Source organism: Parasteatoda tepidariorum, chromosome 5, assembly GCF_043381705.1.
Source record: "Parasteatoda tepidariorum isolate YZ-2023 chromosome 5, CAS_Ptep_4.0, whole genome shotgun sequence".
Classification (NCBI taxonomy): Eukaryota; Metazoa; Arthropoda; class Arachnida; order Araneae; family Theridiidae; genus Parasteatoda; species Parasteatoda tepidariorum.
Window position 1 is genome coordinate 25,812,752 of NC_092208.1, and position 21,153 is coordinate 25,833,904.

The 21,153-nt window shown below is 28.6% G+C and overlaps 1 protein-coding gene across 1 annotated transcript in view; it reads right to left on the minus strand.

The window, feature by feature from the left end:
- The window catches only part of LOC107441869 (3-hydroxyanthranilate 3,4-dioxygenase), a 46,271-nt gene that overhangs the window by 18,297 nt on the left and 6,821 nt on the right, over positions 1 to 21,153 (minus strand). Inside the window, exons 3-6 of the mRNA XM_016055263.4 lie at positions 19,257 to 19,340; positions 15,270 to 15,376; positions 13,781 to 13,911; positions 10,267 to 10,415 (exon numbers count right to left, since the gene is read on the minus strand). Coding sequence (XP_015910749.2) covers positions 10,267 to 10,415; positions 13,781 to 13,911; positions 15,270 to 15,376; positions 19,257 to 19,340 — 471 coding nt within the window. The remainder of the gene's footprint in view (positions 1 to 10,266; positions 10,416 to 13,780; positions 13,912 to 15,269; positions 15,377 to 19,256; positions 19,341 to 21,153) is intronic.

Genomic DNA, 21,153 nt, shown 5'->3' on the forward strand with positions numbered 1-21,153 from the left:
TTTACATTCACGGTTTTGAATCCGTTTACAACTAGTATGGTTGAAAAACTCTATACTTTTGCATTCATGGTTAAGAAATCATGAATGTACAATTATACGATTTTTGCAACCATTTCTAACTTACATGGTTTCAAAATCATAAAAAAGAAATTTAACTGTACATAGGAGGTAGGAGTTTGGTTATGCAATGGGCATTTTAGTTAAGTTGTGTTTTATCCAATGAATATAGAATGTGGTTTCATTAGTTTATCTGGTATTTATTAGTTATTTGGTAGTATTCATTACTTACATTAGTTATTTCACTTATAGTAAGAGATGGAAAATATTTGACTTCTTGTGTTACGCAGCTTTATGGTGCAGACATCCATGTGTGAGTGAGATAGTCCAGGGTCACACATTGGCGAGTGAAGGACACTGGAAACTCTTCATGAGTTAAAGAAGAAATATTGTGGTGTCAACGCTGGGATTTGAATCCCCGTTCTGTCGGTCATGAGAGTGGTGACAGATTAGCCTTCTCAGCTATAATACGTATGCAGCTGCAAAGAGCTAAGTGGTTTCATTAGGTGGTTCTATTTAGTGCGATAAAATTCTGGTTGTTTGACTGTATTATTTAAAAGCAGTTAATAAACGATTTTTATCACAATTAACAGCTGGAATACGTCTTATCCATGGTTATTTTACTGTTTTTTTAAATAAGTTAAAATAAATGAATTGTTATTCAATCATTTTTTCCGAAAAAATTCTATCAGTTTACACATTTCAAAATAAAAATCAATTTTTTTGTCATTATTTAGTGGATAAACATATATGAATTAACAAGGGGTCGTGAGAGGGAAAAATAAAATTCGAATTCCTAAAGCAAATTTTTTAATAAATATTTCTTATTCCTTTCATAACAAGACATGCTGAATTTTCTTATTTATTTTTTATTTCAATAATATGAAAACTTACTTGATCTAATCCTTCTTTTACCTAATATTCCCTTACAATCGATAAAGTCGTTACGATTAATCGAAAAGCTGAAGTACTATCATTTCTTTATCCGAGTGGCAATTTATCTTAATAATTACATTCTAAATTTTGTTAAAAGACGTAGAACAAGTCATTACAGTTTTGATTGTAACTATAAATGAAGATATCCTCCTTTTCTGTAATCGAAAAAAAGAAAAGTGTTTCATTTGCAGTGTCTTTATAAATTGGAATTGATATTTAGATAAAACTAAAGACAAAGGAGAAGGGCATTAGGCCTGCTACTTGTAACATACTAGGCTGTTCGATTGCTCTTTTAAAGGAATGGCCCGGCTATAAAAAAGGAAGGAAAATGAATGAGAATTAGCTGGAAATTCTATAAAAGTATCAAAGTAAGGCTATTTTATAACAATGCTTCGCTAAATGGCCTAACATAAAGTGATATAAGTTCTAAAAAGACTAAAGAAAAATTAATGTAGCTATCATTTTGCATTAGTTTTTATGTCTTGAAAAAGTACCAAAAGACTTTTAAAAAAATTCTAAAAAGTTATTTTTTTTTATTATCATTACAGTAAAATGCCTCATTTTCAAAACTGAAATTTTTTTGTTTTTAGGATTTTATGACTTTAATGTTTTTTTGAAGAAAAATGTTTTGTATTAAAAAGTATGTTTTTCAGAAAAGAAAACAAACGTATTGTTATTCTAAAAATTTTATGCATTATTTGAAAATTTAAAAATAAATAAATAAGGAAATTTTGATTACGTAGTTCGCTTCTTTATTTGTGTATTTGGAACTGGCAACGCTGATGATGATAGGGGTCCCCTAATGTGTCCCAACGCACATTATAATCTCAATACACCAGTCTTTTAATCGGTTTCCTTTTAAGATGCCTGAAGAATAAGAAATAAAGTCACACATGAACAGGATTTTTTATTCAAGTAACAGAAAAAAAAGATTATATTTTATTTTAATATTTGCTCAGTAGAATTTTTACTTAAATCATTCCTCTATCTAAGTCATAACCTATAGATATGGTTACACATACTTATAGGATATTTTGACCAAAATTTTGGATGAGATGTTATTTCAACGGCATAGAATTTTTTTTTTCACGTATGATTTTGGCCGGTAGTATTTAGATGGTACTAAAGGTACAGTGCACAAAAAGTAAACCGACTATCCTAAATAACTTTTGATCTAATGGTCGGTTCTTCACGTTCTAGGACTCAATCTTAATGGCTCAAAGGTGTAACCTCAAATATGCTAATTATTTAGCGCCGAAGATATTTTTAGTTAAATAAGACACAAAAACTTACCTTTTCTGTATCAAAATGCAATTTTTCTGACATATTTGGATATCTGATCCCTAAAATATAAGAGGTAGCTGCAATCTGAAATATGGTCCCAATAGTTTGATCAGGAAAGCGGTCCAAAGTTTGGATCCCTTAATATTAACCTTTCTTTTCGCGTTTTAAACCATTTCTTGGGAAATATTTAAGCGAATTGAAAAATTTTGCACGCAATTATAAAATTCGTTTATCCAAAGATAATTGCATGCAAAATTCAACTTTTAGTCACTATTTTTTATTATTTTATTTAATAATAGGCGAAAAACTTTTGACTTGTAAGGTAAAACATTTTTTTACATCATATTACAGAATGTAATTTCAAATGGTGTAATATATGAATTTGAGTGGAATCGGTCGAATAGTTTGGTGTATTTTTGAACTATTAAGATTTAGTCCTAGAACTTACAGCTCCGTTCATTGGATTAAAAGTTTTTTTTTGCAGACTCAACCCTTATTGCCAAATTGTGAAGGCATTTTATATATTTATGTCGCATTTGAGATGCGTACAATGGGCCATGTTGACGGTGACGGTCTGGGAAGCATGCCAGGCGATGATCCGGAGACATGCCATCCCAATTTTGATCCTCTGCAGAGGAGATGTCAAATTTTGAAGGATAAATGTTCGTTTAGTATATATAAATGATCGTTTAGTATATGTCACATATGTAGCACATGATATAGAGCTCTAATATCATAACAGTTATGCCAATAATGTTAGTGGAACGCATTACTGCTGCTGCAACGGTTATTGATAGATCTACGCAAGTTAACGTATACGTAGTTTGGGCAACCTAGTATGTACCGAAAACTTAATGTTTTTAAATGTTCATGAAATCAAACTGGATGAATCAAACTTTCTAACTGTGTAATTAAACTGCCAAACCTGTTCACGACAACCGGAACAATTATATTTTGCAATTTTGTTGCTTGGTTTTATATGATATTGTAAAGGGCTTATCTAAGTAAAATATATTTGAAATGAATATCGGAAACTTTAGTTACAATAAAAAACTGTGAAATCAAAGAAATTTGATTCAAATGAAATTTTATGCTGCAAAAACTTATTATTATTTAAGTATGGAAGAATTCGTTTTATGAACGAAATATGAAAAAGAAAGTGATAAAAATATCCTACAAAAGCAAAAAAAAAAATGTTAAAAATTAAAATTCATAAATATTTAAGATAATAATTAAAATTAACTAAAAACATTAAATTAGTTAAGTAGATATGTGAACGAAACCGAATAAAAAATACTGAAAAAGTATGAAAATGTCAAACCGCCAATATATATATTTTTTAAGATCTTAATGAATTTGCGTATAAAAATACTTCAAATACCCCACAAAAATTACTGAATTCAGTAAAAATACTGAAAAATAACATGTTTGATTACATTCATTGATTTTTCAAAAATATTTTATCGCATTGTATGAGTTCACTATTCTCTAGCTAAATGTTTCTCTAAAAGGTGATTTGAAAGCTNTAATTATTTTATTTAATAATAGGCGAAAAACTTTTGACTTGTAAGGTAAAACATTTTTTTACATCATTTTAAAGAATGTAATTTACAAATGGTGTAATATATGAATTTGAGTGGAATCGGTCGAATAGTCCCTGCAAATCAATTTCTGAAAAAGTGGTATTTTTGAACTATTTAGATTTAGTCCTAGAACTTACAGCTCCGTTCATTGAATTAAAAGTTTTTTTTTTCGCAAACTCAACCCTTATTGCTAAATTGTGAAGGTATTTCATATATTTATGTCGCATTGGAGATGCGTACAATGGGCTAATGGTGACGGTCTGGGAAGCATGGCAGACGATGATCCGAAGACATGCTATCCCAATTTTGATCCTCTGCAGAGGAGATGCCAAATTGTGAAGGACAAAATATGATTCCTTTAGTATATATCAGATATGTAACGTATGATATAAAGCGCCGATATCATAACAGCTATGCCACTAATATTACTGGAACGCATTACTGCTGCTGCAACGGTTATTGATAGATATATGCAAGTTAACGTATGCGTAGTTTGGGCAATTTAGTATGAACCGAAAACTTAATGTTTTTAAATGTTCATGAAATCGAACTGGTTGAATCAAACTTACTAACTGTGTAATCAAACTGCTAAACCTGTTCACGACATCCGGAACAATTATATTTTAAAATTTTGTTGTTTGATTTTATATGCTATTGTAAAGCGCTTTTCTAAGTAAAATATATTTGAAAATAATATCGGAAATTTTAGTTACAATAAAAAGCTGTGAAATCAAAGAAATTTGATTCAAATGAAATTTTATGCTGTAAAAATTTATTATTATTTAAGTATGGAAGAATTCGTTTTCTGAACGAAATATGAAAAAAAAAGTGATAAAAATATCCTACAAATGCAACAAAAAAATGTTAAAAATTAAAATTTATAAATATTTAAGTCAATAATTGAAATTAACTGAAAAAATTAAATTAGTTAAGTAGATATGTGAACGAAACCGAATAAAAAAGTATGAAAAAGTAAGAAAATGTCAAACCGCCAATATATATATTTTTAAGATCTTAATGAATTTGCATATAAAAATACTTCAAATACCCCTCAAAAATTACTGAATTCAGTAAAAATACTGAAAAATAACACGTTTGATTACATTAATTGATTTTTCAAAAATATTTTATCCCATTGTATGAGTTCACTATTCTCTAGCTAAATGTTTCTCTAAAAGGTGATTTGAAAGCTGATTATCACATGGCATAGAGTGCGGCGGAGGCAACCCTGGGCAGGGCATTAGTATGATCACGTGAATAATTTCGAATAATGGCAAATTGTATGCTCTAGATTAGAAAAAAAATGTCAAATAAGCAATTTAGTCATAAATACTTACAATTTATGTCAAGAATAATTTTTAAGTTTTACATTGTACCACTTCAAAAAAATATAAAATTTCAGTAGTTGTAAAAACAAACTTTAAAGTTGTAACTGTAACTAAGCTAGTACCGAGATCCAAATTACACTATTTGCATCTTTTATTTTAAAAAATTGGGAAAAGAATCTTTTGGAAAGCAGAAAATTCCAGTTATTATTATTAGTTTAGCTTTGTTCTTCGAATTAAATATTATTACAACAATGGGTGGAAATGCAGATATCTTTTTCATTAGCCTCATTATATAGAAACTATAAAACTGTTTCATTTTTCTGTTTTCGATTATAAATTAAATATTATCAGTATTCTCATCGCATTCTATTACAAACTTCATTTTTAACAAAATAAAGTTAAACTATCCAAATGATGCACTTAAGATTTTGAAACAATAACCAGAATAAATTTGGAATTTAGGTTTTATTTGACATAATTTAACCCCTTTTAAGGCTAAATTATAACAAATAAAATGACATTAAAATTTTCATTAAAATGTCAATAAAAACATCGTTACATTTTTAATGTCATTATAATGTTATGATATTTTAAATGGCTGGCATTAAAAATGTCATTAAGTTATTGTGAAAGCTTGGTATTGACATCATTGGGATAGATAATGACAGTTTCCAACATTTTTTCATCTTACTTTAATTCATAACTGTCGATGAACAGCTAGCCAAATTTTTTGGGTTTGCGACTACAAATGTTCAACTCCGCAGTTTTGTAATTTTGAACCCAATCAAGAAGACAAGGAAACTTCTGGATTAAACATTGGGGTTTCCTGGATTAAATATTAAATATTGGGTATAATTATTAAAATTACTCCTGGATTAAATATTGGGTATATTATTAAAATTTGCCTTCTCGAAGGACTTTTTGATTGAACAAACCCGCATTTCGGTCACATGGCGAGGAAAACGACGAAAACCTCCAAGGGTTAACCTGACTGAAAGGGGGCTCTAACCCATGATTCATCTAACACTGAGGATATTTTACGTCATCACTGTGGTCGATGCAAGCCAGATGCGGAATTCGTATCGACCATCCATTGCTGGCATTGTAACTCGTTTCACACCATTGGAAGGCGGATGCTCTATCCCCTGAATCATCACGGCTCAGTGTTTCGAATATAGTCAGACTCAGAATTCGTGATAGCCCTTTTTGAAAACAAAACTCTACTAAGGGTTAACAAAGTAACGGCAAAGTGTCGCCAAATATTAATTGCAAGCGCGTTAAAAAAAAATGCATAAATTTAAAAAGGCAAACTAAACTCTCTAATTCAAACTACCTAAGCAGAGAAAAAGATATATTCCTACATAAAAATATAAAATAAAATAAAATTTTGTTTTTGAAGTTTTGCAGTTCCTTTTCCCCTGAAATTAGGTTGATGGCCAATATCTAGAATATATCTATTTATTAATAAACATGAAAATCTTTATATATGTATTTAGCGTGTGTGATAACGAAAAGTGAAGTAAATTTCCAGTGTTATTAGTAATCCCAAAATTCCATGACTTGAATCCCATCCCTAAGACCTAAGAATGACATTTATATTAACTTGAAATATTATTTCTTCCCTAAATTCACATAAAATTGAATTAATGCAAGTACAGAAAAAGAACTCGAGGTGAAACTTTCATTAAAAGTTAAATTAAATGCTAAATAAAGGGAGAAAAAAAGGCACATTTCATTAAAAAAAGTAAATGAATAAATAAATAAAATAGAAATATCTTAAAATAACAAAAAAGTGTCTTGAAATCTCAAAGTGGGGGATGCCGAAAAAGAATCGTAAAGAGATTATTTTAGATTATGTGAAATCATGATTTAGTGAAACATTTTTCTATATATGGGTCATTCTCACAAAAACAGTCATTTTCATGTCCCCAGTATATTTTCTGTTTGTTTTACAACTTATGAAAAAAAAATTTTCATGGAAAGTGTCCTTCAGAATGCAAGCTAACAAAAGAATAAAAATAAAATTATCAATTTTTATTTTTTATTAATTTTAGGTAATAAAAATATACCAATATGTCATTCCCTCACTTGTCCCCACTGCTGATTTAAAAAAAGAAAAAAATTGTTTCTGAAATAAAATTTTTTTTTTTACAAATTCGTGTTTTTTATTTCAGAATACTGAAATATAGAATTCAGAAAATCAATTTTAAATTTAATTTCTGATAAAAATATTAACACAGCACTATTTTAAACTTTGTCCCCAGTGTTTCGCGTCATTCCCTCACAACAATGTTCTTATCACCTGCAATCTTCTTAGAATAAAAATATTTTAATAAAAACTTCAGAAGTTAACAACTGGCATCATAGAACAAAATTGCAGTATGTTTCCATCTTCAACTTAAAGAAGCTTTGCTGTGGAATAAATTTGAATGAATCAAACCAGGTAAAATTTTTTACATTTGTCATTCCCTCATGTCATTTTTTAGAGTAAAATAAAATACAACTTCATCGAGAAAGTGGATAATTATATGTTGCTTTCTTGTATGAATATAATTGTATGTGATTGACTTCAGAAATTAATTAGGCCTAACTGTTATTTTTAAATTTTATTGAATTCGTCATTCCCTCACTAGTGTATAAAGTGAGGGAATGACGCTGAAGTGAGGGAATGATTCAAGATGAGTATATTATTAAATTTTTTTTTGTTCAATCGTGCCAGCCAATTTTATTTCCCAAACCTGTAAAAACTATTAAATATATAAGACTAAATTATAATAAATATTAGATATACTTAGTATGTTATCATTTTCAAACTTTAGGTAGATGTAACTTAGATAAAAACATGTATTAAAATAAAATATCATTCCCTCACTATTAGTGTCATTCCCTCACTTTTTAAATAGTGAAAATAATTAATTTACTTATTAATTAATTTGAAAAATAAATTAATAAATTGATTTATTAAACTAATTAATTTATTTATTAAATTAATTAATTAATTATTAATTATTATAAATTAATAATTATAAATTAATTATTTAAAAAATTAATTAATTTAAATATTAAGTATAATTTATAGGATATATACTTTCTTTATAATGCCATTACATATTTCTATTAATATAGAAAGTTTCAGAGCTTTTTATTCACTTTACTTTTTTGGGATTTTATGAACTGAAAAATGACAGTTTTCCTGAGAATGACCCATATAAATGTAATGTGTTGCGATGGAAAGATATATGCAAAGACAAATATATCCAATTTTTTGACAATTTGACTATTTTACTTCATCTAAATTGAGAATTTCTATGTTTTTATTATTATTATAAGCACTACCAGGTTACAAAAAGTAAGCTGGTAGTCGAAAAAGTGAACTGTTGGTGAAGTGAGATGTAGCCAATGTTAGTTGGTGAAGGTTTCGTGAAGAAGCAGGCAGTTCTTTTGGTACATTGTAAGCATACAGTTATTTTTGTACTGTTTTTTTTAAAAAAAAAAAACACCCTAAATAACATTTGATCAAGTGATCGAATCTTAACACGCTAACACTCAATCTTAATTGTTCGAGGGGGTGACCTAAAATAAGCTAACTTATTAGTGTAGGTGACCTTAGACACGAAAACGTACTTTCTCTGAATAAACATAAAATTTTTTCGTAGTATTTAGATTTTTGACCCCCAAAATAAAAGAGGTAGCAGCAATCTGGGTAATATGGTCCCTATAGTTTTGTCAGAATAGCGGTCCAAAAATTTGATTTCTTAATTTTAATTTTTGACTATTTCGTCATTTCTCGAGAAGATCTTTTGCGAACTAAGAAAATTTTAAATACAGTTATAAAATTAGTTTATCCAAAGATAATTCCATGCAATAATTAATGAATATTTTTTTATTATTTTATTTAATAATAGTCGAAAAAGTTTTGAATAATAAGGTATATAAATTTTTACTTCATTTAAAGATGCATTTCAACAAGGAAAAACAAATGATTTGAAAGAAATAGGTCAAATTTTTCCTGAGAAATCAAATTTTAAAGAAGTTTAATATTTAAAATCTTGATTCCTTTTCAACTACCCGATCCATTTAGTTTGAAATTTGTTTTTTTTTTCTTTATTAAAATTTTCTTTAAAATGATGTAAAATTTTTTGCATCTTACAATTCAACAATTTACGACTATTATGAAGTAAAATAACAAAAAGTAATGAATAACAAAAATTTATAAATAATCATTACAAATTATGTTTTGAATGGAATTATCTTTGGATAAACCAAACTTATTGCTGTGTGCTATAATTTTCATAACTCGCTTCGAAGTTCTGGAGGTAAGGCGAAAATACGCAAAAAGTGAAATTAACATTAGGTGAATGAGCTTTCGACTATTCTTCTTTCTTTACTATTGGGACCACCATATTTTCCAAATTGTCCCCCCCCCCCCATATTGTGGTAATCAAATTTTGGCGAAAATAAAGTATGTTTGTTTAGAGAACGTAAGTTTTTGTGTCTGATTTCGTAACTTAAAATATCGTCTGCAATTATCAATTATCAATCTCAAATCACCCTCCTGAACCATTCAGATTGAGTCCTAGTGCATGAAGCCCTATTATTAGATCAAAATTCCTTCAAAGCGTTTCTTTTTTTTCGCGTATTGCCTGTACATTGTAAATATATTGTTGCATTTATGCATTAAATGTATGGTTTCGCTTCCATATTATAGGTATAAAACATGGAACCCTTGTGAAATACAGGTGTACGACTTACAATAATACCAATGCAGCCATTTTAAAGCATTCATTTTGGATTTGCTTTCAATTTTTTTAAATCGAATTAATGGCTTTTTTTTAAATTTTGTTAAAGTGGTTACTAGTTTCAATCTCTGAAAATCATTCGAACAAAGCCTGATATCAATTATAATTTCCTTATAAGCCCGGACATAATCTTTATTTTTAAAATTATAGACGTTTTTTATATAATTTGAATCGCGCAAACTACTTCAAAAATCTTGGATGAATTACAATTCACGAGTTCTTTAATTATAATTATTCATTTTAAATTTAATCTTATAAAGAACTGTAACTGTGACTTACTCGAGACACGAAACTTCCGTCGAAAAGCTTCAATTTCCCTACTTTCTCTAATGCATCTTGGTTAGAATGTAGCCAAGTTTTCAAACTAAAAGGATCGTGTAATTTTCGACCGAAATCTTGCTTTATTGGTTTATCTTCGAATAAAGTACCTGTAAAATAACTGATATCACTAAAAATCATGCCATTTAAAATTGTAACATCTAAGTTGATCAGCAATCCGCAGCGACCAGCAATTTCAACTTTTTAGAAAATGGAATTTAAATATATCGAGATTTAAGACTATTTAGATAAAATTCTATCTCCTTGCCAATAAATGAATGAATAATGAAAGCAAACTCCCAACACATGTAGGACATTATAATACTATGCCGCCTGCCGAAAACTAGTGGGCGAAAAATCTAGATTGGCGACTTCTACTTAAGGGTCTTTGGCCCAAAAAATCTGCAATTCTATACCCTTTATCATCAGAACCAAAATAACTTTTGTTCCGTACAGTATATGCTAACATTTAAAAAATATTTAATCTTCTTAATTGTGCTTTTGAAATTTTATGGTAGCCTAAAAATTAGCAACTTTGTTAAAATCCAACCTTCACTAATTTTAAAATAGTTTTTTTTTTTTTNAAATTTTTTTTTTTTTTTTTTTGACATTCTTTCAAAATTAATGATTTTTATTTACAAGGGATTTTTTTTAACCGAAATGAAATAAAATACATGAATTTAAAACAGTAAATAAGATATTTTAAACCGAAAATAATTAAATAAATAATAATTTAGCTTAATAGCACTGCTGAAGAACTAAAACACAATAAAACCAAGTAAATGAATCTTTACATTCATTCGACCTATTGAATAGATAATTAAATGTACGTAATCTGCCCAACCTGCTTTATTTAAACCTATTAAGCTTAGTCAAAGGATTTTTTTTTTTGTATATATTGAGATCCAAGAGTCGAAGCTTCACTGATCTTGGGCTTAAAAAACTATTTTTATACGTTTGCCATTCTGGCTCTTAATCTCTCATTATAATTTATAAATAATTAAATTTTAATTACTTAAAACCTGTCTAATTGATTAAAAAAATATGTAACTTTGAAGTTTTTTACTGATTTTATAAACTATATTTACGAAAACGAAGGGGGGAAAAACTAGCTAATGAGACTTTCTAGCAACTTAAAAAATTAAGTAAACACTATTCATTAATTCGAAAATGAATTTATAAGGAAATAAAATGAAATATCATCCTTATTTTATTGCTATTTAAAATACCTTTTAAAACCATCTTCTTCACAGATAGCAGCACCATACACTAAAAACATTAGTTCAAGAAAATTTATTAATAGGAGTGCTCCTCTTATCTATGTGGGAAAGTTTAAAGCTACAATTTAAAATTGCTTCAGCAATCTCTCTACCTCGATTAATTCGTTTACAAATACGAGATATGCTTTCTTTTACTAAGAACAAAACTCAATTCAATTGCACAAATTATAATAAGGAATTTAGAGAAATTAGGATTTACAGAGATAAATTTTTTTCCTATAGATAGCAGCACCATACATCTAGTACATTATTTAAATGAGTAAATATTTATCAATAGTGCGTTTGCAAATACAATATATGCTTTCTTTTACTAAGAGCAAAATTAAATTCAATTGCACAAATTGAAATAAGGAATGAAGGGAAATAAAGATTTTCAGAAATTAAATATTTTTCATATAGATAGCAGCACCATACATCTAGTACTATATTTAAATCAGTAAAAATTTATTAATAGTGCTGCCATCTCTGAGGGTAAACGCAAATCATATTTCAATAAACTGCTAGCTACCTTCATTCATTGATTTACAAACTGGCACAATTTTTTAAAATTCATTTTAAAATTATAATTTTTTTAAAATTTTATTATAAAATTACAAACAATTATATTTATTTATTTATTTTTATCAAAGAATGAATCTAGTTCTTTCACAGCTCGAAAAGCGAAATTTAAAATTTTAAGTGATATTTTGATGGTTATAATTGAACTCAAATTTTGATATACAAAAGCATCATTAATCCTTTTATTCATAAAAAAAAATATTTATTTGCCAAACTCTAAAATATGAATTTGATAGGATATTAAACGTTCTTTATTGAAAGTATTCTGCCAATATTATAAATATGTTTGTAAAACTTTTCTTCAAAATAATGATAAAACTTTTCTCCAAGTGACTAAATTTTATAATCCATTTTAACATGCAGGTAAATTTTAAAATTCAAAAATGTACATCTATTTCATTATTTCGATGTAAAAATTGGATATTTGTATAAATAACTGAGAAAACAAAAATACATTAAAAATAGGAAATTTTGGTAGTCTTTTAATATTTCAATTTGTATAAGTATGATAACAAAGCTACGTCAATTAGATAAAATTCTGTAGATGCTTTTGAAAGATCGGGATTTCCCTCGATTTCACCGTAAAGATGTGCTTAGTACCTTTAAATGCAAATAATTACAAATCCTTGTTGAATGTGATTCAAGAAAGACTGAGAATTTTTTCTGCTTAAAGTGTTCTGATGCGAAATTAGTCATGATTTTTTATGAAGTTTCCCACCGTAAAAAGGAAAAAAAAATTGTGTATGGTTTCAAAAATTTTCAAAAATACACAAGGAAAAAAATTTTAAAAAAAGATGAAATGCTATTTATACATTTTCTACGATTTTTTGATTACAAGTTCAATAAGTGAGTTTTTAAAAATTATAAATGAAATATTGTTAATAAACATTTTTAAAGGTGTAGTCGGTTAAGCTGCGTGTGACATAAAAAAAATTAATAACTGTAAAAACCTAATTCTGCATAATTATTAAGCAGTCAGTACTTAAATAATTATTGAAATTTTTTATTTTCTTTCACCAACAGTGCGTTGTTCTGTTTTATATCAGAATTAGTTCTTAAATTTTTGGATAAGTCATCGTGAGCTACAATTAACACTCTGTCGTGCCACTGTGGCATACGCTTTCTGGGTCCTTGGTGTAGCCATAAGCGGTCAGTAAAATTACCTTTTTTTTCGCGACGATTTCGGATTCTTGGAACTTAAAATGTGGGATGGGTGTAAAAAATAATTTTCAGTAGTTTTCTTACTTTAATTATTTTATCTCTTTTTTATTTTAATTATTTTATTTCTTATTTTAATATTTTAATTATTTTATTCAGTTCAACAGTCCAGTGATTTACTGTTTAATCTTCAGAATTCTTTCTGTCAATGAATTCTTTAGATACAATAATTTATAATGGGTTTTTTAGAATTATTTTAAAGTACTAGTATTGACTTCTTAGACTTCGAGAATTAAGTACATAAAATAGACTTCTTAGATTTCAAGGAATTTTTCATAGCACCAGAACTTGTTTTTCAGGCCTTCATTTCCTTACATACACATGCTGATAGCATTTAAGCAACTGAAATAGACTTTATAGTATTGAGTTTCTTAGATACAAAAGCTGTCAATGCATTGTTTTATGATATTTTACTTTACCTGGAATAGGTCTTCCGGTCATGAACTGCTTAGATTCAAAAAATTCTTTTATCAGGGGGCCCAATTCTTCCAGACTTTTACAGTAAAACCATTTCTCATACAGAATTTCGTCACTATCATCAACGTAATACCTAAAAAATAATACATTTTGAGCATGAGATTTCTACAATAGGTAATATGCATATTCAGTTTGATCTGGAAGTCACATTTCCTGTTGAAAGTATAAAACATCAAATAAAGTGACCTGCAAGAAATAAACAAAAAAATAGATAAATAACAATTCCTTGGTGGTGAACCAATCCACCCAAATTTTTTGAGCTTTGGACTAAATATATTCTGTTAGATAAAATATAGGGTGTTCTGCAATTCCCATTCTTAATATATACTTTTAGAAACCTTGTCACAAACGCATTCAAAATAGAGATCGCATATGACCATAGAAAAAAAATGAGAAGGGCGAGGCTAAAAACACGCAAAATATTTAGAATGCTGGATTAAAATATGAGGTGTTTTCAAGCTCCTTTCCGCTTCTTTCTTTCTTTTCGCAAGTAAGCACCTTTCGATGTTTTTCGCCCTGCCTTCATTATAGATGATTTGTCATATTTTGGTAACATTTTTTGTCTTTGGTTGAATTTCAATTTGCAAACCTTATTTGGTTGATATTTTACATCTGTCAGGATTCTTTATAGGAAGTCGTTTCAGATTGACTTTTTGCATCATTCTCGTCTCAGCTCAATCAGTGAAAACCCTCTCTAAACAAACATTATTAGGAAAATGACTGAAACATAGTTTGTTGAAGAAGTTTACTTTACAAATAGGTCTTTTTCCCCAGCAAGTTTTCAGAAAAATTAGCATTTTCTTGAATCTGGTGTTTTTTTATTATTTGTTGGCCCTCAAAAATTAAAAACTTTACTAGAGCACAGTGCATCGATTTAGTTAGCGGGAAACTAACATTAAATAATTTTTGCTTTATCTCCTTAGCTCCAGACTCCTATATGTTGGACAATATTTGGTACAATTTTATCACTTGAAAAATAATATTTTAATTAAATTTTTTTTATGTTGCATAACGAAACAATGTGATTGTCTATGTAAAAATATATTATTAGGTTTTCTTTTGTAATTTGGTGTTTCTAAGCGAAAAATTAAAAGAAATGTAAACTCGACACAAGAAACCTATTAGGCAGTTTTGTGGCGTATCATTATCTTGCTTGAAAATATTGGATTTCATTTTAGTATAAAAATGTTATAAAATACATTTTAAAAATATTTCACAAAATGCAAAAAATGCTGAAAAGCGCTAAATTTATATATATANTATTTTCCTCAATTTATGATATATATATATTCTGTTATTATTTAAAGTTATCGATTACTGGGAAATAAGAATCTTTCCTCGAGAATTTCGCACTTTTTAACGGACAATCTTCGTTAGGATATATTTAAATATTCTCCGATAATTCTGTAAAAGAATTAATTGAGCACCTACCGTAACAAATCTAATTCGCTGGTCTTTCTTTCTCTTTCAATAACCAAGCCTATGGTGTCCGCATTTCGCTGTGGTGAATGTGGTATATGAGCTGGTAGCATAAACACCTTTATGAGTATAAAAGAAACTGTTTTACATTTTAAAAACTGGATAATTTGGAAGAAAAAATTGCATGAAAAAAGAACTTATGTTCTTATTGAATTTTATTTGTATTTTTTCTTGATTTTTTGTGTTCTTTTAATTGTGTTAATGAATCGGTCTCATTTTTTTGGCGCTTTTAACACTGTTGAATTAATATATTTCCGTTTGGTAATATCAAAACGTAATAATTTTTGTTCATATAATCGTGTGAGTTGGCGAAGGGATTACATATTTTCGTTGTTATTTTTCAATTTTTTGAAAGTTTTAAAGATTTTAATAGTTTTTCTTAATCCTGTTAAGTTTTAATTTAAAATCGTTTTAAATAATATTTCTTTCACCTTTTTTGCTTTCTGTGTTACTTTATTTTTATTTTGTGTTATTAGCGTTGTATGAATCAGAATAAGTTGTTATATCTGTAAAAACATACCCTTTATAGGTTTGTTTAAGGTATCTTCGAGGGTTATTTGAGGTTCTTTTGAGGTGTCAAAGTTGATTTCAAGTTTATTCCAAGTTGACTTTTAAAACAACCTTAAAGTTGTTTTGAGGTTGATGGAAATACTCTCTAGAGCAACTAGCTTAGGGAGGTCGTTTTTGAGGTGTACGGATTATTTTTTCTACACTTCAAGCAAATACTTTTATTTAAGTTTTGAATAGTATCACCCGATCTAAACAAAAATTATTTCTGAGTTATTTATGAGATTGGTCTTGTGAGTTGTAAATTAGGTTGAAATTGAGGTTTATTAATGAGGTTATTTTTGATGCAAAACATAATCTCATTCTCTACCTCAGGTGTATATTTTACATCTGTCAACCTCAAAACAATCTAAAAAACCAGCAGCCATTAAATCACACAAACCACCATAAGTAAGAGCTGGGAACATTTCAGCATAATAGGCAGTAAATGTATTAAATTTCGTTTCATTTGCGTCGTGAGATAAGATAGAAAACTAAATCCAATGCTATCCTTTATGTGCTGCACTACTTCCTCACGCACCACTTGTTTTATATCCTAAGTATCATATAATATATATATGTAAGCTATTTCTCGGAAAAAGCAAGCTCTTACACCAGAGATGGGCAAACTTTTTTAGCTATGGGCCAAAAATCGAAAAAAAGTTTGGTGGACCAAGTAAAAATTTGTGAAATAAAAAAAGTGATATACAAGTTTTAATTTAAATATTTAAGGAGATTAATGAAATTACGATTTTATTTTTAAAAGTTCCTTATATTGAGGTTCGAAGTGAAATGTACTTATTTTAAGGAAGGAGGATAAATGTTTGTCAATTAGTCTACTTCTGAAATGATTTTTTCAAAGGTTCGTAGTTGAAAACACTTGTTCACATATATAAGAAGAAGCAAACATAGCGCTGATTTTCTGGGCATGAGATATTAAATTTGGGAAACTATCTTTTGGTAATGATTTGTAAAACTCACACTTTGGCACATTTAGAAACAACTGCTTCGGATGATTGTTGGATTGCAACTCAATTAATTCAAGCTGAAGATCCGACCTCACTCTTTCACAATTTACGTTGAAAGGCATGGTAAAAATATCTAATTCTGTTTGAATAGCACTGAAATCTTAAAATCTGTGCTCAAACTCAAAATGGCATTTTTTCAAGCAATCTTCATAACTCTTAAGCTTTTCTTTATTTACTGAGGGTATTGAATTTAACCTCGAGAAATGAGACAGGTCGTTCTTGGTGAGCTGCCCAGCAAACAAATTAAGCTTCAGTTTAAAAGCTTTTAGGTGGGTCCAGATATCATCAATGAATTGATTTTTCCCTTACATCTTACCATTGAAGTTGTTCATATGATAAAGAAGATCCGTGAAAAATGCAAAATTTGAAAGCCATTCTGTATCTTCCAATATTTCGCACTCTGCTAAACATTGTTTCTCATGGAAGAACGACACAATGTCGTCTTTCAGCTGCCAAACTCGAAGACACATCCTGCACTAAGGCACCTTACTTTCGTGTCATACAGTACATCAGATTATTCAGATTGCATAGACTGAAGAAAATCTCGGAATTGCCTGTGAGTAAGCCCACGAGATCGAATAGTATTAACAAGCTTTACTACTGCATCAAGCACGGGTTTCATATTCAATGCAGATTTACACAGAGCATCTTGATGTATAACACAATGTAGAGAAAAATAACTTTATTCCCGGGATAGTTCTGATTAAAGAGTCCAAGGAATCCATATTATTTTTCCTGTCATATTTGGTGCACCATCAATCGTAATATTACATATTTTTGCCCTTCCTGAAACTCACGAAAAATATCACATCCCGTTGTAGTTCCCTTTAAAGAACGCATGCCCGCCAGTTCCTTGGTAATTTCAAAGTTCTCATCGACACCTCTTATAAATAAAAATAATTGAGCAGTATCATTCATATCATTGCTTTCTTCCATAGCTATTGAGCAAAATTTAAATTGTGCAATTTTTGCTCCAATTGTGTTGCCAAATTTTTATCGATTGCTTCGATTCCAGAACTCACTGTTTTTCGCGGGAAGCTTACAGCCTCAAAATTATTTTTCCCGTCTGGACATAATACATCACAAACTTGGAGCATTCATTGTTTAACAAACTCCCCATCACCGAGAGATTTATTACTTTTAGCTATATTGTATGCTACAATGTAACTTGCATGCGTAGCTGCTTCTTGAAAACTATTTATATTCTTGAACAAAATTTTGACGGCCAGATAATTTTTTTAAGAAGACTTTCTGCATTTTGTCTTCTTTCACATTCAGACATTGCATCGTAGTTGGCATTCTTATGATTGGCTGTAAAATGTCGGTTAATGTTGTATTCTTTAAGAACTGCCACAGCACCATTTCAGATAAGACATATTGGTTTATCTTTAACAACTGTAAAAAAATATTTCCAAGTCCATTCATCACAGAAAGCACCCTGAATCAACTTTGCGTTTTTTAGTCGCCATTTTAGAGTTAAATTTTTTTACAAATAACTAAACAAGCAGTAGCTTTTTTATACGTATAATAATTTCACCATTATTTACAATAACGTTACATGTGTGAAATTTTTCCATACGCAATAAATAATTCAAGCCGGCAGAAAAATGAAAAATTCGCTCGTTGGAGCTCAAAATGCGCTGCCTGCCACATGTGAAGCACAATTCACCTACATTAGATTCCGTATTGTCTGCTCCTCGAGAAAGACAAACGCTTGTTGGCGCCATTCTACAGCTATTCTATGAAGAAGTTCTGCTTTCAACATGTTACCAATTGAAAAGCTGTCTGAAGCTATTTTCCTCAATTTATGTTTTGTAGAACGAAAAAAAGGAAAGTAAAAAGGTCATCAAAGTTTATTAAAAAGGAATAAAAAGCTAGCTTTAAACAAAGTAGACAAATATGTATAATGCATATTGTTTATATTTGCGACGGGTCGGCAAGTTAAAATTCTATCCGCGGGCCGGATAAAACCTTCCGGTACAGTTGGCCGGCGGGCCGTAGTTTGCCCATCCCTGTCCTTTACCAGTAACTGGTGTGACAATATGCTGCACCATAGCATCGTTTATGTTTAAAATATCCAGAGTTATTTCAGAAAGATTAAAAAATAAATCAAAAGTGTTAATTTGTAACTAAGTTTTTGTTTCTGAAAAAAATTCAAAATTATTTTTAACGTATAACTTAACGTATGTTCATATTTAAGTTATTACTTAAAATAACATTAAAAAAAGAATAATATCTATATTGTTTCCTATAGATAGAGAAAAACCTAACACATAAGGGAAGTATATTTATAGAAAAAGACATCTTATAATAAGCTTATTTTGTATTTTCTTTCTTTTTTTAATTAATTCATTTATAAACTTACTTCTCCCTCTTTAATCGTTATGTTCCTAAAATGATATCTTTCATACACTATTAATGTCATGTCCCCCTTTAGCATGTAGAAGAACTGTAAAACAAAAGCATTCATTAATACACTTTTAAATAATTCGAATATAATATTCATAAGTTATTTTTTTTCAAAATGTTTGCAAAAAAATGGGCATTTCCTGATTTAAAAAAATTGTTTATTGGAAATTGTTCAGACTAAGGAGACAAATGAATTTTACATAGAGAACGGGGTTTATTAGTAGGAAAATCTGTTAATATAACCCTTTATATAGGTTTTTATTATCCTTGCCAAAGATAAAGTTAGAAATATATTGGAGGTCACAAAATTCAAAAAAAGGAAAAACGTTATCGAAATTAATGATTAACGATGAAGGCAAGATAAAAAAACTTCAATATTTGTTTGATTGCTTGAGGAGAGAGGTTGAAAATTGATTCTATCGAATTTCACCCTGGTTTTTATTTTTTTATTCTTTCTTTTATTATTGATCGCCAGATTGATACGTCAGCTTTGATAACATTTTTACTTTAGCTGGATATTTATTATACTAATATCCCTAATATGACAACTTATATGCATATATGGGTGATTCTTTTTAAACATGACAATTCGGACCAAAAAATTTCTTCAAATTTAAAGTCTTCAAAATAATCCAAATTTTTTTTTGCATACTTCTTTAGATACACTTATTAATATCTTACAGACATCAGTGTAGTTTATGGACATTTGTTCGAGAAAAAAAAATAAAATAGAAATTCATCTAATGCCAGGAAAATGACATATTAGTTTAGAAGTTTAAAAAACAGTCATTTTAAGTTAATAGTAAGTAACTCAACTTAAGCCTTTATGTTAGATGGACCATAAATAGCCTAAATTAATTATTTTTATCCATTGTAGAAAGAATCAAGAAATTTTATGTTGCTGATATGTACAGAATAAAATTGTATATAATAATCAATCATTAAATAAATAAATAACTTTGATTGCATCCAAGCATATTACAATCATACATAAACTTGGTACTTGGTTAATACTATTTGCTTTACCTCCTTACAGAATTAGCAGTTAAAAAAAAAATTCTGGTAACACTTCAATGCCCTGGCTTTCATAAGGCAGGAAAATAGCAGCCAGGATAATGACAAATTCGCCATTTTATAGCATATAACTTTACTTTAATTAAATATTTTGGCCTAAGACGTTTATATTCTGTAGAAAACAACAGGATTTCTTGAAATAACTCAGATAAATCTAAGTAGTTTTTGTTATTTGTGATTTCAAGAAGCCAGGAAAATGACAACACAAAAACCTACTGACCTTGAAAAAAAATTTGAAATAGATTTTGAACCAGAAAATTGGTTCTTTATTCATGCAACAAGATAAGTTCATATAGGAGGGCATCTAATCAATCTATTAACATAAAATATTAATTGCTGGCTCTATCTATTTTGGTTATAAACCACTAAATAAAAGTAGCCAAGAAAATGGCAGGTTTTCTTGGAACAAACCAATTATTGACAGAAAAAATTATTTTAAACGAAGTTTTTGTAAATAATACTCTCTGCGTCTCTAGAAATGCTTACAATGGTTGAGATAAGAAAATTTAGATATTGAAAAATTTATGGGAAGGTTTGAAGCTAGTTATTATTGGAAACATTGTTTGGGACATGCCAGGAAAATGACATTTTGAAGTTCAATTAAATTTTTAAATTATACAAAGTAGTCATTGCTAGTGCAGAGTCATTTTAAAATGCTAACAGCGATGCTATTTATTAATTTTTTTAAAAAAAAGTTCTTTTAGTGTTATAGTATTAGATCTTATATATATATATATATATATATATATATATATATAACCATTGTTGTATAACACATA